A 16756-nucleotide genomic window follows, 5' to 3' on the forward strand; every position below is an offset into this window, starting at 1 on the left:
TTATTCGAATTTGTCATTTCACACCCTACCTTTAATGATATTGCAGTCGCGCCCCCATAGATTTTGCCACTTACAAATTAAATGGACAAATCAGATCTGTGCTCAAAAATCTAGAAGTCGCTTGCCGATATATAAGAAATACTTATTTATAAATTATAACTTACATAAATATTTATAATTAAATATTTATGTATTTATATTTTAGTTAAATTTTATAAAAAATAAGTATTATATATAATCTTTATTAGAGTATAATAAAATTATGAGCATTTTCTAAACAAAATTTTAGTACAATTAGCATTTTTATTCATAGTTAGTAATCAAACTTAGATTCTTATATAAACTTATTCAAAATAATTATTACATTTTATAATTAAACAATAAATTTGTATTTAAGAATGTGCATAAACTTATTTTTAGAAAAACTTAATCCCCGTAACCAAATTTAAGCCAAAGAGTGATTTCCCCCTCTTTTTTCTCCCCCATCGGTCGGGTCCGACTTCAGATGGGCCTAACTGGGCTTTTGATTCCAACGTACGTAGCGACCAGCAAGTCTCTAGATCAGTACTGTTGTTGTCTGAAAAGCTTTTGTTCGTTTCCGAAGATAGCAACTCTGGATTATCTTATAAAACTTTTTAGGAAATAGAGTTGGCCATATTATTTACCAACATGACTAGCAAAGTTGAAGAAGGTGAGGGCTATATTTAACATTATTTTGGAAGAAATTTTATTTGTATTTTGTATTGTATTAGTGACGGACGATGGCTGAGTGCTAGCATTTTGGTGCTGCGTCGTGCCTCAAGACGGGTGACAAGCGATCAACCGACAGATGATATATGCAGACACAACGGTGAATTCCACCTTTTATTGAGATCCAAGATTGAATGTTACACAATTAGACAGCTCTCATCACCTTATTCAATCGCATAACATAAAAAAAACAAACGACATTTTGTCATCAAATTGTGAGGATCAAGCCAGCAGGAATAATAAATGGAAATCACAGTCGAATTTCTGAACACTGCTGTAGAAACTGAAAGCTGTGACATGCTCGGCCTGGCATCCTCTTCAAAGCCAAATGGTCAGGATGAACAAGAGCAGCGCAACCATCACTTGATTCCCAAAACCAAATTTGCCCGCTGAGTGCATGGCAGAAAAGAGGCATTAATTCTTTATATTTGCAAGTTATTAAAGCATCACATAAGGTTGAGATGATTACCTCCGCTGCACATAGTATCATCAACTTTGCTCCCACACCTTCCGGCTAAGTCGTAGGCTTGGGTCTTTTCGGCAGGGTTCTGAGCAAGCAAGTTACAGAGGCAGAGTGTATCAGTCTTGATCAAGGTCTTGAGAGGATCGCAGCACATGGTTGGAGGAACCTCCGTGGAATTGAGGAAACTATCGCAAAATATCAGATCGTACACACAGGAGGTGTCCGGCGGAGGTGGTGCAGCTGATGCCCATGAGCACAAAGCTAGCAAGCAAAACATCGCCACTGCTCCCTTCATCCTGATCACACTTCTTACAATGATAGATCAGTACTCTTCGTCTGAGATTTTTTGTGCCTTTTAGTTCTTGGGGGTCATCATTCTTATAGGAGGCTTCCCTCGAGTTAGTGGCCTACACAAACAAACATCAGGCTGCGTGCGTGGGGACTCGTAAGTTTCACGATTGCACGTTTCTGATGCTATGACATATGATATAACAAAAACTAGATAGGGTCTGACAAGATTATAGATAATACTTCAAGGACTCTGTCAAAGGTGGTCAATCTGCACAAAGTTGAGGACTGGCACTTCCTGATTTGGATCCTAAAGTTAACTAATAACATCGTGATAAGTGGCATTGGTGATTTATATAAAATAAAGAATGCAGTAATTCCATATATAAGGATGAAGGTGAGGTTGTCTCTCCCTCTCTCTCTATATTTGTTTTCTTGTACATAATGTTACATCAAACAAGGTCGTTACATAGTACTGCAGCTATTTTTGCACCAGAGCAGAGACTGCGGGATTAATTCCAAGTACAGAATATGCATCTTTCTCGTAAACCGATGCCAGCTGTCTTCTGCAAAACATCCACCAACCTTGTAATATATATATGTGTATATATATATATATAGATTCTTTGCCGCAATTTGATGAGTTCTGTTTAACTAGCAATGATAAAAATAAGTATTAATAACTCTTGAGAAAAGGTTCCAGGAAGATGAACGAAGAGGCAGAGGCTTATTCTGATGTTGTTTAGGAAGAAAAATAAAACAAAACAAGAAAGAAACAGAAGGGCACGATTAAGCATGATAACAAATTATACAACTTTGACATGATACCTGCACTCAAATGTTTTCTGTCTTGGAAATAGCCCGTAGTGCTTATGAAAAGCATGTAAAGCACCAAATGATAATTATGATATTTCCATATGTGCTAATGATTTGTGATGCAAGCTTCAGGCCATGGATATCATAAGAACTTCCAAACATAACTAACTTGCCAGAGATTGCATTATATCTAGCAAGGAGAAAAGTAAATTGGAAAGATACTGCTTACATGACAGGTGCACTTAAAAGAACTGTGATTGTAGGAGTTCCCGCACTCGAAATTCTGCCAAACCAAGGGCAGGAAGTAGGAAGGAAGAAGAAAGAATCATCAAGCTGGGTCACAAGTCCTCCATTGTCTGACATTTGAGCTCAACTGGTTTGGGACAGTAGCAGACCAAGCATCCAAGTCTGGTAGTGGACCAGTGAGTGCAAGATAGTTGTCACTCTCGTTTTCATCCATTCTCTTCCAGTTTACCTGTAGTAAATCTTCCAGCTGATTAGGAAGGCAAAAGTACAACTACATGTGGCGGAATAAAAGACATGATGGACAGCAAGATGTGGATAGATATTGCAGTCAGCACAAACTATGTAGGGCTCAGTAAAATGTTAGTCCATCTGAGAAGATGATCTCAGCAGTCTTCCATTTTAATACTTCAATAGAAAAAAAAAAGATACAAATTATATGATCATTACTTTTGTTAACAATTTAATTATCATTCAAGGATCCAAATATTAGCATCTCAATAATCAAGCATGTGGAGTTTGCCAACGAGATGTATTGACTCTCTTTTTTCACACAATTTCAGAAATTTTGGATTCTGTGAGGGTAATAAAAAGCTAGATTGGTGAAACAGTATACATTGCTTTTTCCCTCTTTCACTTCTACCAGCTTATTCTTTATTATGATTCTGCAGTATAAAGATCTCTAACACATGCCATTTTTATAATTAATATGAGATGAACAAAGGAGAAGCATATGCAACAATTATATGCGAAGTAAATGGACTTCAATTTTCCATTATTGGCATCAGATTAGTCATAAAAAATTATTTTTCTTTCCTTCTTGTACAAGAGCTGTTGGTTATTACTGGTCAGTCAAATTTGGTCAGATTATATACCTTTCCAGGGAATGCAGAACAAAGTGCCTTAATTGTAGAATGCTGCACCCACGAACTATCAGGCGAAACATTACTATGTGCTGTTCTTTCAGCACCTTGAGATGCTTCAGCATGTACTCCGCCACAATTTATCATAATTCGACCATTTGGCATCAGCTTTTTTGTCATTTCCGTCCATGTTGTGACCTGTATCACACTAGGTATGAAATCCAAAAAAGCAACAGAAAGGATAGTGACTTATTTAAACCAAATATGCTGGGTTCTGTAAGAGAGATCTAAAAGAAATGAGACTAGTATCAATGATAAAAAGAAAAGAATAAGGGTCACATAACAGCATTCAAGTCAGGATGCGTAGAAATGTGAAAACATAACTATGACAAGCAAAGCAAGTATATCAAAAGAAGAAGAAAAAAAGCGGGGCAAACGTGCCAGACCCAAAAAAAGCATGCTCAATTCCAAGGAGTCCCAATAAGATCACAATATCATGACAATAAGTTTCTTAAAAAGAAAAAAAAAAGCACTTAAAAGTAAAGTCAATTTCTTCTTAACAATTTGTCAGCAATATTCTTGTAAAATTAGCTCTAGTGAGAGAAGAAAGACCTCAGGGAAGGACAACACTGCTACCAACTTAACTGCTTTGAGACATAGAAGGACACTGAGCTTGAAACTGCAGAGTTTCATTTTTAGGCAAATTTGGTTGACACAGTCCTTCATCCTTTCTCTAATAGTCTTGCAGTCACAGTGTCATTGTCCGTTCTTTGTACAATCCATGCAAGCATTGTCTTCTGACATGTTCATGTAATATCACTCATTTTTTAAATGTAGTACACTAATAGCTATATGCAGTAAAAAAGTGTTGTTTGATGTGCATATCTGCAGGTAGTGACAATAACATGTACAATAAATGCAGACATAAAGAAAACCAAGGAAGAAAAATTATACTACATATCACAATACTGGATGAATGAAGACATAATATGTGACGCGTACATCTCAAATCCATCAAAAAGGATAAACACAATACCTCATGTAATTCTGGTATAACCCTTCCATCAGAGAACAAATCCACGATAATGCCTGCACTTTTGACACGGATAAAATATAGATATTGTGCTAAGCTGCATGTATCAATCTTTACATCAATAAATAAACATTAGTGAGTACAAACGAATGAGAAGTACAAGCTATAGTCAGATTGCTTAATGCAATGTACCATGGGTAGATTTGGACTTTTATGAACAGAAAGGCACTTAAACTATAGATCAATGGGTAGAAGACAGCTGCTAAAATTAGGTCCTCCTTTCATAGGAAGTTGAAGAATACTTTTAATTTCTACATAAAAACTACAATTCTATAACAACTTAAGTTTTTTGAGTAATTGCTGAATTAACATGATATTAAAGCTAGAAATTATGAGATCAAATCCTATTATGTCCATCTTTGTATAAAAATATAAAGCCTCCATTTATTTAAGTTAAGTCCATTTCTTGGGCCTATCAAATTATTTTATGCCCAAAAATGAGAAGAAACATTAGAATATTAAATATAAAATAACACATCCTTTAATAGCTTAAGCTTTTAAGAATAATTGGTGAATTAGTAATATGATGGGCATGTAGCTATAAATAATATGATTTACCAGCAAACCCTCCTTCAATTGTATTAGATGGAGATAGTGCATCCCCGATGCGCACTGACAATGAACCACCAGATTTGGTGCACTTCTCTAAATTGGATAGACCAAAATAGTCCCTTGCCATATCAATCAACTGAGAACAATAGAGCACAATGTCATTTCACAAAAAGTAAGTGAATTCTTGGCAAGCAATTTATGCCAAGAATCCTGAAAAAGCTTAGCAAATGGATAAGCATAACAATAAAGATATGGAGTAAAGAAAGAACGGTGAAGAATTTCCATGTCCAGTTAAGTTTGTCAACCATTACTCTACTACATGACAAGACAGAGCAGATGCCTTGACTATGTTAAGGTAGTTCATCAACTAACTGCTACTACTATTCTGTAAAGAGCAACTCATAACCAAAGAAACAAATAATGGATGACAACAAAGCTGATAAGGAAAACATTGATCAAAGAGTACAAGCAAAGAATGGCATGTTGCCAGGATAGAATTAAGCCATGGAAAAGAATAGTTGACAAAAGATATATGAAAGAAGTTGCAGTAGTGACTCTTACTATCTCATCAATCTCCCAACCAATGAGATGCAACGAAGGCCATAATTCAAGCATCAAATGTGCTGCAGTTCCAGCCCCCTGAAAGAGAATCATTCAGAAGGACCTCTACTTTAATGTGCCAACTGTCTAGAAAGTATAATGAGAGACATGACAAGCAAATCACATCCATTTCACACTGCAGTGTGCTTTACCAAGCCAAATATGGCAATAGGACCCTGTGGAATAATCGCAGGAAGACATGCAAACTCATCCTGCACAGTATACAGTAGCAGTGAGGCAGTTGTTGTCTTCTAAAATCTGAATATAGATTTAGATTGATAATTTGATAGTCAAGTTACCAGCATGAGAGTGCGCTACATATATCATGGTGAAGATAGTCAATATTATGGGGAGAACTTCGACATTAAAAAAATCAAGTTCCCAATATATGGGGAAAAAAGAAGACAAGAATTTAGTGCCTCAAGTTGAGGCCTTAACCATAGATATTTGTTCAAAACCAACTAATTTAGACAGATACTTTTCAGCTGAATGAGAAAGAAAATTCTATTGCAAAGTTCCTTGACGATAAATTTGAGAATCAAATTCCAACAATTAATCCTGCAATCTGAGAGCAATCTGAGAAATGCTTTTTGTCTTAGATGTTTTGCCATATTGTTCAGATAATACTGTGTGTTTTCTGATTATTTTTTAAAAAAGGATAAATCACTATGCTTACCCAATATGACCCAGTCCATATTTTATCCTTGTTAAGCATGCTGTGAATATTATCTGCATTAAGAGACAGATCAAATTAGAACGTGAACATCCAACCAAAATCACTAGAGCAGATGTCCTGCACTAGAGCTGCATCCATCAATTTCTCACCACAATTATACGGCTAAAACATATAAAGAATGGCATATCTATCAAATTTCTTGTTACCGCTCTCTACACTGCATGCTTTTATTCTCCGTATCCATCAAATCAAATAAACAGACAATTACAAGATCACAACAAACCACGACATTCCAAAAAATTCCTCTCAAAGCACCACGGTTCTTGACAATAAACACATTGGTAACTTCAATTAAGAAGAAACGAAGGCAAGGGGCCCAGAAATCGTCTTACGGCTCGAATCGAGGAGCAGAAACCTCGAGGTTTTGGTGTCGACGACCATGATCTCGTTGTAGGGGCTCCTAATCGACGCAAGCAGCGTGAATGACTCCTCCTCTTCCATCCCCTTACCCTTCTCCGCCTCGGAGGTGGACGCGGAGTTATCTTGGATAGATTCGGGAGCGGGAGCGGGAGCGCATGAAAGAGGAGGAGATCTCTTAGGCGGCACCGTCGCTCTTCGCCCATGGCGACGGAGTAAGGTGGGTTGGAACTTATAGAAATGGGGTTCTCTGCGGAGAGAGAGACAGGGAGAGGTTTTAATTGCTAGAGGTATCGCTGCTACTGCAATTGCCATCTCGGCGGGAGAGGAAGAGCCTCTCTCGGTCTCTCTTGTTTACAGGATAGAATCATAGAATGGAGTGAGTTAATAACGTATCCGGATTTCGGGCGGTACGAGTATAGCGTAGAAGTCACGTGCGATGCATAAGGTTGGCGGATAGTATTAATCATGGTTTTAGAGGAGATCATATAGCCGAATCTGCTCATGTTCGCCCAGCCCGAGTACGAATTGCAGCCTTTTATTCGTTTGACAGTATGTCTACTCGTCGGCTAGACCCGAAAACTTAACCCAAAGCCCGACAACGAGTTCAACCCGAAATCCTAACCGTTCAATCTGATTATAGCCCAACCCGATACTACAGCACTCTTTAAATAGCTTACAGCTAAGTTAAATAGTCACACGAGGTCCAAAAATCTACAGTATATTTAATAGGAAGGAGGAGTACATGAGTGATGTACAGTATTTTTTAAAAATAATTCAAAATAGGGCCGACGATCTTATTATTAAAATAATAAAATCGCTTGCTCTAGTTATAACAACTGTGGAGATGGATTCCACGGCAACTTTGATAATTCTTATGTCCAGATGAATGTTCCAAGATTCACATTAATGCTCATTGAATGGTGAGAATTAATGAAATTTCTTCCAACTGATTTTGTCCATTCTTTTTCTTTTTCTTTTTTGAGAGAGAGAGGAAGTGGAGAATTGGAACCCCAATTAGGCATTTGTTAGCAAACTAAAGACTAGTTCATTACAGATTACGAATTGCTTAATAACAATAATGAGGAGTGAAAATTTTAAGTTTTTATTTTATGACGGGTAGTTTTCTTCCCAGCTGAGCCAAAGGCTCAAAGTTGTGATCACTTGTATGTTTTTTTATATGGATAATTTTAAGTTTCTCAAAACTGTTATCTGCAATACTCATCTAAGAGCCTTGTGCTTTCATTCATCATCAATTAGATTTATTACTTTAGTTTCCATAGTCTCATGCATCAATTTCCCCATACTGATGTCAGAAATTGGTTAGAAAGTGGTGGGAGCTTTGGACCAATTCAGGCTTGACGTGCAATATGGTATATTGGTAATACATGACTCTGCTCAAGTTTGTCACTATCCATGTAATTGCTGGTCTTAGTCATACTCTTTTTCTCTATAGCTTCTGTCATCTTATCCAACTCGTTAGAGCGACGGGCATAAAGTGCTAGATTATTCTAGGCCAATGTGACTCACTTGTAGACATATTAGCGAACAGAGTGCTCAGCCCGATTAGTCTAGTAGATTCAATTCAATGATTATCTCTATGTCTAATAGACGGAGGAGCATGAATCTTGGGGCTTATATATATATATATATATATATATATATATTTTAAGCCTTTATGTGTTTTGGAGTAGCCTTTGCATGTGAGCCCATGGTTTGTTATTTACCGTGGTCATTTTATTTTAGTGTGATTTGGGACATATTCAGTAGATGCTAGTGTTCGTGCATCAATCTTTGTGCTCGTAAATCTTTTCATCGGCCTTACGTGTGTGTCTGTTATTGGTTAATTATCATAGTCATCTTGTTTTACTATCGAGACTTATCAGTAGTAGATGATAGTTTTAGTGCTCGAGTCTTCACGCTCATAATTTTTTTGAGCAACCTTACATGTGAGTTTGTAATTGGTTACTTAGCATAGTCATCTTATTTTAGTTTGTCGAGACTTATTTAGTTAATGTTGTTGTGGTAGGTTTGGGTGTTTTACCTTCTCTAGGATCCGTCTAATTAAGTGAAAATAAATAAATAAAAAAAAGGAGAAATAGAAAAGAGAGTTGAGGTTTTATCTAAATAAATGAAATTAAAAGAAAATAAGAGAGAGCTTTTAAAAGACGAAGAGAAGAGAAGAATTCTTTTCTTTTTTTTACAGAGAGAGAAAGAGAAGCTATCTCAAAGAATGAGGTGAATATTTTTCAGTCAATTTTGGTTATTTTTCTTTGATTGTGATCTAAGAAAATTATTTAATATTTATGATTCTCTAGTTTTGTATATATAAAATCTTGTAAGCCTATGATTGTTAATTATAGTGAAGGTTTAAGGTGTACTTAGATTCCATAATTTCACCCCTTAAGTTAGGGTTTTTTTTTAAAAACTTAATTAATACGTCTTTACTTAAAAATATATGTTTTTACTTATGATAGTGGTTAAATGCATTAATTTACACAAAAATAAAAAAACAAGTCCGTACATTAATGAACTCTTTCCTTACATTGTGTTAGCGTTACGCCAAGCACGACCTATAAGTCAATCAACTACCATGAAGTTTTGGGCCCACAACGGATAATAAAGATGAATATCTAGCTTATATCGTAACAAGCAACAAATTTGTGTGAGTATGAGCATGATCTGCGAGTCAATCACCTATAAACCTAGAGGAGATTACTCTAGAAAAAGCTGACATATTGACATGCACTCGTACCTCTCCATGAGATAGATGTCAACTCAATTCATAGGCTAATAAACTACTCCATAGAAACGTCTTCTTCTTCCATACTCCAATTTGGCGACTGGCACATGGACCAACATGGATAATTTTATTCGATCTCATCTCTAGAGATTAAAGAATTAATGCTAATAATTCTATTTTGGTAAGATTTACTGATCCACCTGGTCAACTAATCTTAATGCGCATAGATTAAACTATGCACCATAAGGTCTTCCGAATGGAAAACTACGGAAGGCGTCGATTCTGACGAGATGCGGAAAAGCCAAAAGGAAGCTAACAGAAGTAACAGCTAATGGTCAGTACGAGCTCCGTTCGACTTCACGGGTCGTAACGATAACGCTATCGACACACTTATTTGCCCGCTTTGTCTTTATCCACCCACCAGTGACCTGTCCTCCAACGAAAGCAAATTTCACGGGGGTTGTTTTCTGTCCTTCCACCCAAAACGACCCACAAATAGTGACATTCTGCTGTGCCACTTTTCGACCACAGTTTTTATTCGATCCAATTAATACCGTTCAGTTTGGGCAGCCATCGAATACCTTCCATGCATAAAACACACATTTTTGTATAGAATGGTAATCGTAAGTTTTCAAATATTTTGGAGGTATAATTTCTGATTAATTTGGCAACTAATGGACTGCTTTCGTTGGACAAAAATAAACCGTTCGCTGTTATTATTGCGAACTTGGAGTATAAATCACCGATGGCAGAATGGAAGAATTTTCTGTGAACTTTTTAATGAAGGTTTTATACGATATAAAGTAATTAATCCTAATTTATCCGGCCTTTCTTCCCTACTTCCCGGTTAGATCCAGAGAACAGAATGAAAAATGGAATCCGATACCATGACATGCATCGATGCATATTGAACACTTGCCAATTTAATAAATTTCACAAAAGAAGAAGAAGAAGAAGAAGAAGAAGAAAAGAGAGAGACAAATACCGATGCGAACGGACGATTCACTTGCATTTATTCTCAGGACGATACTTCCCCCGTAGTAGATCAGGCGTTGCCTCGTAACCCGCGAACACATCCACCCATATCTCCGCAAACGCCTTGAGGATGACATCATGATGCAACGGCGAATTGAGGTCGAGAAATTTCCGAAGCAACTCTCTTAGCTCCTCTCCGGTAACGATCTCCTTCTCCACGATCATCTGCAGCATCGATTTCCGGAAATCTCCGAGCGGATCCTCCGATTCCTTCACCACCGGTACGCTCTCTTCCACCCTTCCGCTGCTACTCCTCCTATGCCTTCGATTCTTCTTCTCCCCTTCGGATTTGGTGCGCTTCCCCAGTTCCATCACGCCCTGCTCCAGTTCGTTCAGCTGGAGCAGAAGCTCGGAGAAGCTTGGGGTGGTCGCCAAGCTCTCCAATTTCTCGTCGTCGTCGTCGTCGTCGTCGAAGAATGAGGAGGTGGAGGCGGCGGAGGTTAGGGTTAGGGTTTGGGTGTCGGCGGAGGAGTAGAGGTAGGATCTGGATTTGGTGCGAGGGGTGGCCGTAGATTTGGCGGACGCGTCGGACACCGAGACGGATTTGGAGTCGCGGCAGCCGCAGCGGAGGGCGAAGCGGGAGGCGGCGCTCTGCCTCTTCGGCGCGGCTGGGCCCATATCTTTGCTCGGAGACTTGGGAGTTCTGGTATGGTAGGATGCACGTATTTATTTGGGAGCGGGACAGCGGGTGGTAGAAGATGAGCGGAAATTAGTAGTCCTTTTTGGCTATTTCACTAATGTCGATCCCAATAAATTGTCAAGGGCTCAAGATTTGGAATTCTCCTAGCATTAACACCCAAATTGATATAATTATTAAGCTCGACAAAAATTATTAAAGCATATATTCTTATAATTTTTTTTTTATTTCACACCTTACATTATATATTTATTACGGTTTAAACCGAATATCCAAAAAATATATATATATATATATATTTATTTAGGGGGTTTATAGTGAAAAAGTTATTAGGATATCTTATCAGTTTATATTTATTCCCACTTGGTCTGGATTGGGAAAATTGATGTGTGGACAAACCCTCCATTTCTCTACAACCAAATGGGCCCGAATATTCTTGATGATATTGAAGGGGACGAGCTGCGAATTAAGTATAGACAAGTTGGAATGACTGATAGTTCCTTATATTTAGACTAGAGTCATGAGCACAAATTTCTAAACATATTCTATTTTCTAATTGAATCATAAATAATATTTCGTTATTTATTTGAGGTGCTCGAGGAGTACGCCAAGGGAAGCGATCAAGTTGCGTCGATCACAGCAAAATCTTGTGGAGGTTGATTTTGACTATATAGGCAATTAAATAGTTTTATATCATTATATGATAATGATAATGTTGATGCTGATGTTGTAACGCTTATCTTGCCATCCTAATTCTGGCGCCGAGCTAGTGGTTAGGGATTTCTCTAATCTCCAACTAGTATCTTAGCAAGGGAGGTATAAATTAGTAGGAAATTGAGGTTTTTATTCAATTCTAATATTTTAAATTTATCTAAGAGGTTAGTAAGCCATGTTAATTAATCCATTCAAGTAATGGTTAAATAGATTGGAGTCACATTGATTGACTTATATATTTTCATAAGAAAATATTTATAGTGCACGAGTATTTTCTTTAATATGTACATATTAAATCTAATTTCTCTATTAGAATAGATTTGGGCTAAACTAATCAAATCACCAAGGCAGCTAGCTATTTTGTGAGATCGCCAAATGGCTGGACCTACATCCACCAGCAGTTTATTTTATTTTATATTATTTATTTCAGGGCGGCAAGCCACCAAAGATTATATTAGAACACGTCTGTGCAATGGTGCAAACATCAAAAATAAATTAAGAGAGAATCTACTACAGTGAAGTTGCTAAGTTTCTTTTCTTATAGTACTTTTAGTGTCAGCATGGACCCCATGGGTGAGCCTAAGCACAGCATATCATGACTCATGAACAGTCCTTAGTTGCTTGCTTATTCCTGCTCCTCTAACTAACTACAATAATTTGCCTTAAACGAGTCAAAGAGCTCTATAATCCCATGGATATCATATAAGATTGTGTTTAATAAAATGGATTTACTTTGGCGATCCTTTGCTTTCAAGCTTTAGGGGACAATGGAACTTTGTCGGTGCTTATTAGATAGGCGATTGTTTGGCCCTTGAGTTCAGAAATTATTCCTTGTTGGCGTTTTAGAGCCCCCATTTTGCAAAAAAGTGCAAGACTGTGCACTGGGTCTGGGTGTCGTGTTTGCTTTTAAAGTTGCAAGCAAACAAATGTCGCTTCTGGCAAAACGACGTCGTTTTGTTTTCCCCTCTTTCTTTCTGTTAAAAGTCGAGTTTTGCAGTTTTATGCCAACCTCCTTTGCCCTTTTAATAACTTCGCCGTCAAAATCCTTTTTGTTTTCTATTAATGTAGCTTTAGATATAAGCATAGAGCATTAGAGCATTATTATATTTATCTGTGCTTTGGGAATAAGATTTTTTTTTTCTTTTTTGCATCTATATCTTATATTCTTAGAATATTGTTTTTGGATGGATATTATTAAAATTTTATCAAATTAAATGTAAAAATACAAAAGTAAACTCATTCTTATTTGCATATATTTCTTTGAATTAAGAATATTTATGTATTTTCATCTGCTGAATTATTGATATTTTAATATACAGCTATTACAAAGTAACCTAATAAATTTACATAAAATTCATGGGTTTTAAAAGGTGAATATATAATATGAATTTCTAGAAAGATATGCACGCAAATAAAAAAACTCTGGAGGGTTATACATGCAAAAAAGCATTAAAAATAATAGAATAACCCACATATACGTATATATATATATATATATAGAGAGAGAGAGAGAGAGAGAGAGAGAGAGAGAGAGTTAATTTGTCCCAAACAAAAAAGTGAGCTCTAAAATGCCGGCTATTTTTAATTTAATGGGAGAATATCCATACCTGGGCCTTAATAGGCCTTCCTAGATATTTTTATTCATGGGCTTGAAATCAAATCGGGTACAAGTGTAGATGTTGCAAAGAATCGTGCTCCATGTTTGTTAATTAAAACACAAATTGAGCCCATTATGACCGAAATCTAAAACAAAGGAGCATGTCTAACTAATTGTGATGCATAGAAACAAAGAGAAGATATCTCCGGAATTTCTTGCTCGTATTATTAATTAGCCAAAATAAAAAGAGAGGTTTTTCTCAACTTTTAAAATGTACCAAGTGAAATTGGTGTGAGGGTTTCTAATGGCTTAATTTGGTTTTCAAATTGTAAACAAAAGTTAGAGGCTGTGTTACAAACTTTTCAAATTAGAACGGCCCAATAACCGATAACAATACCCTTTCACATTCTGTTTAGAGGAAGATAAATAGGAAAGCTCGTTGGTTAGAATTTTAAGATACAACCGAGGAGAATGGGAGAGAAAAAAAATAAGTGACTCTCATTTTCTCTTCAAAAATAGAAATAAATCAAAAAAGAACTAAATTTTCTCTCGCTTTCTATTTTTTTTCCCCTCTTTTCTTCGTTTTTTTAATCTCCTATTTTCATTAAAGAAAAAAAGGAATATAGAAGTATTTTTGTAATAAAGCTGAAACTTAAGTAGTCATTTGCAACCAAAAAAAAATAAAAAATTCAATATTTACATGTAGGGTCTAAAAGTTTGGTCCTTTATATCCTTTTCTTCTAGAAGTGAAATGATTCCACGTGTCCCCAATCCTCGTGGATTATAGGCCACAAGTGCATTACTGGCAAGCCATTCTCTATCTGTCTTTTATTTTAAAAAAATTAAGGGCCTGGAATAATCATACATCGCTAGCTTCAAAGTGCATGAATGACTCTACGATGCAAATCCCAAACATAAGCTCAAAATTAGACCAAATAATAATAAATAACATCAAGTACATAAGTATCGATAACTTTAAAAACAAGTCTCCCGTTCGACCAACTCTAATATTATTATAAAATTAAGATAATAAGAGTTTTATAAGACAAAACATAATAGTAAATTTAGTCGCACAAAACGAACCAATTAAATAACAACGATGACACAGGACAATTAGATGAATTAACATACACAAACCTACATAATTAAGCAATACAACACAAACGCGAACACATACTTAAACCTACTCATATATAGATTAAAACTAAATAGAAGTAGAAAAATAAAGGAGCCATTCATTTTAACCATCGCATTATAAGGTTAGGTCAGGTTTCTCTTCTCTCCTTTTGATTGTTTTCTATCTTCTTCTTTTTTTTTTCCCCACTTTGATGGCAACCTAATTAAAGAATATTAGAGATAGTGATAATTATCCGATGATTTGCAGAGTTGGACAGAAATGATCGGACAAGAAGGAATTAAATCTTTGGCTAACTTCCAATCCAATCGAAACCCATACTTTAGTTCCACGCAACCTTCACTCCACGACCACAATATTGTTAGCCTTACCATGGAACGAGTTATTTTATCTTTTTCTATATATATATATATATATATATATGCAAATGAATTCAATTGCTAAAGTTCATGATACTTGTAACAAAGTGGTGGTCATGTTCGTAGTAGAAAGTTGATGCAATGCAACATACATCGAAAGTGAAAGATGTGAAGGCTGCCATAGAATAGGTTTAGATGTGGTCAGGGGATAGTTGTAGTTTACCTTACAAAAGTTTCTTTGAATTTTTTCTTTTTACCAAGCCCATGTTTTGGATTCCATGTCGCCACCATCTTTTCTTTACCTTTTATTGACCAGTTAAATCACAATTATATGCTTACTTTATTTCTTTTATATTTTACTATTTCTTTTAATAAGTTATAATTTTGAAAAAGAATTTCTAAAATTAAAATACAAAGTTATTTAGGCTTCACATAGATTTAGCCATCGAGCGATTGATTCGAACTAAATACTCTTTGTTATATCACTTTAAGTCATCGTTGCCGTCGAGTTATTTTTCTAAGCTACTATACCATAGAGTTATAATCGAATAATCGAGTCGTTGAACTAAATCACAAAACCACTCAAAAAAAAAAAACCTACACTAATTGATTGGGAGCGAAAATATTAAGACATTCTTAGTCATCGAGAAGGTAATACTATCTTTATTAAAATTGGTCAGTAAATCATTAGCTAATCATAAGTTAGATGCCTGGTATAAGAATATAAGCCACATAGTTAAGCTAATCTATCTTAAAAAATGAGTGACAAAAAAAATATATATATATATAATTTTTAATTTAAAATAAATCGATTCGTGATTTATGGATGAGTGACAGATATATATATATATATATATAATTTTTAATTTAAAATAAATCGATTCGTGATTTATGGGAGAGCATAATATCTAAACTGGGGCCATAAGATTATATAAAACTCGGAAAAATTTCAATATCAAAATGAATCGCTCGGATCAGGCGATTTCAAAATTTCAATCTCAATCGATTCTAATCTCAAGAGCTTAATTGGAAGTTGACGTCATCCACGCAATTCCTAGAGCTTTTAATTATTTATTCGCCCTTCGATGTTTCCAGAAGACATAAGCAGCCAAACGGGAAATATTGTGGTTTGGACTCAGTACCTGGAACCCACCAAAGATTCGATCAAACCATAGAGTGTTGACAGGGACTTAAAAATAATTATAAACTAGTGATGGTGCTCATTTGAATAAGCTCTCTTCGTTTTCATCGGTCAAGCTGGCCATTTAATTTCTTTTTGACCTAAAAGGTTGGCCAAATTTGACTTAATATTTATTCGATATCTACGGAAGCATACCTTTGTTTTGAGAAGTGGGTGGATGATATATAACATAATAGAAGAAGTTGTCCAATTTTTTTATGGATAAGATGTGCGATTGCTGCGAGCCATATTAATGTGGAAGTGGAGTCCGACTCGGTGGAGTTAGTGAAGAATATGATAAGTTATTTATGAAAAATGAAGGATTTAGTTGCGAGTGTAAGGGGTTACTTAGTTTTTTTGTAAACTGTCGTATGAGACGAAAGGGGAACAAAGTGGCAGATTGAGCGGCCAAATATGAAAAGAGGAGTTTGGGGGCAGTCAAGCTGGAGCCGACAGACCTAATACCCCTGGAACTATGTAAACTTATTTTGGAGGAGGTCTTTATCCCGTTAGGCGGGAACGACCAAGCTTAATATAGCTTGCTATTCAAAAATAAAAAAAAAAATGTGCTATTACCATCCTGTCAGAGAATATA

General features: G+C 36.0%; 2 protein-coding genes across 8 annotated transcripts; both read right to left on the reverse strand.

Annotated features, from left to right (window-relative positions):
- Positions 1-843: 843 nt before the first annotated feature.
- Positions 844-7128, reverse strand: LOC140767580 (uncharacterized). Of its 7 annotated transcripts, XR_012105593.1 has the most exons (10): positions 6737-7128; positions 6345-6397; positions 5821-5880; positions 5630-5707; positions 5075-5204; positions 4460-4512; positions 3436-3621; positions 2547-2792; positions 1220-1620; positions 844-1139 (listed from the first exon to the last, which is right to left on the reverse strand). XR_012105593.1 is itself a non-coding variant. In XM_073107553.1 (8 exons), the coding sequence occupies exons 1-8, from the start codon at positions 7074-7076 to the stop codon at positions 2646-2648; spliced, it is 1047 nt and encodes a 348-aa protein (XP_072963654.1). In that variant the 5' UTR covers positions 7077-7128; the 3' UTR covers positions 2162-2645. The 7 variants fall into 7 exon arrangements, 2 of the variants coding, with proteins under 2 accessions (XP_072963654.1, XP_072963655.1); XR_012105592.1 differs by lacking the exons at positions 844-1139; positions 1220-1620 and adding an exon at positions 1627-2067; XR_012105594.1 differs by lacking the exons at positions 844-1139; positions 1220-1620 and adding an exon at positions 1627-2155.
- Positions 7129-10389: 3261 nt separating this feature from the next.
- LOC140767057 (uncharacterized) lies at positions 10390-11263 on the reverse strand. Its single transcript, XM_073106819.1, has one exon. It carries the CDS (start codon positions 11155-11157, stop codon positions 10507-10509), a length of 651 nt encoding a protein of 216 aa, XP_072962920.1. The 5' UTR covers positions 11158-11263; the 3' UTR covers positions 10390-10506.
- Between the last annotated feature and the right edge of the window lie 5493 nt (positions 11264-16756).

This window comes from Typha angustifolia, chromosome 9 (genome assembly GCF_048772165.1).
Source record: "Typha angustifolia cultivar Huaian chromosome 9, ASM4877216v1, whole genome shotgun sequence".
Lineage (NCBI taxonomy): Eukaryota > Viridiplantae > Streptophyta > Magnoliopsida > Poales > Typhaceae > Typha > Typha angustifolia.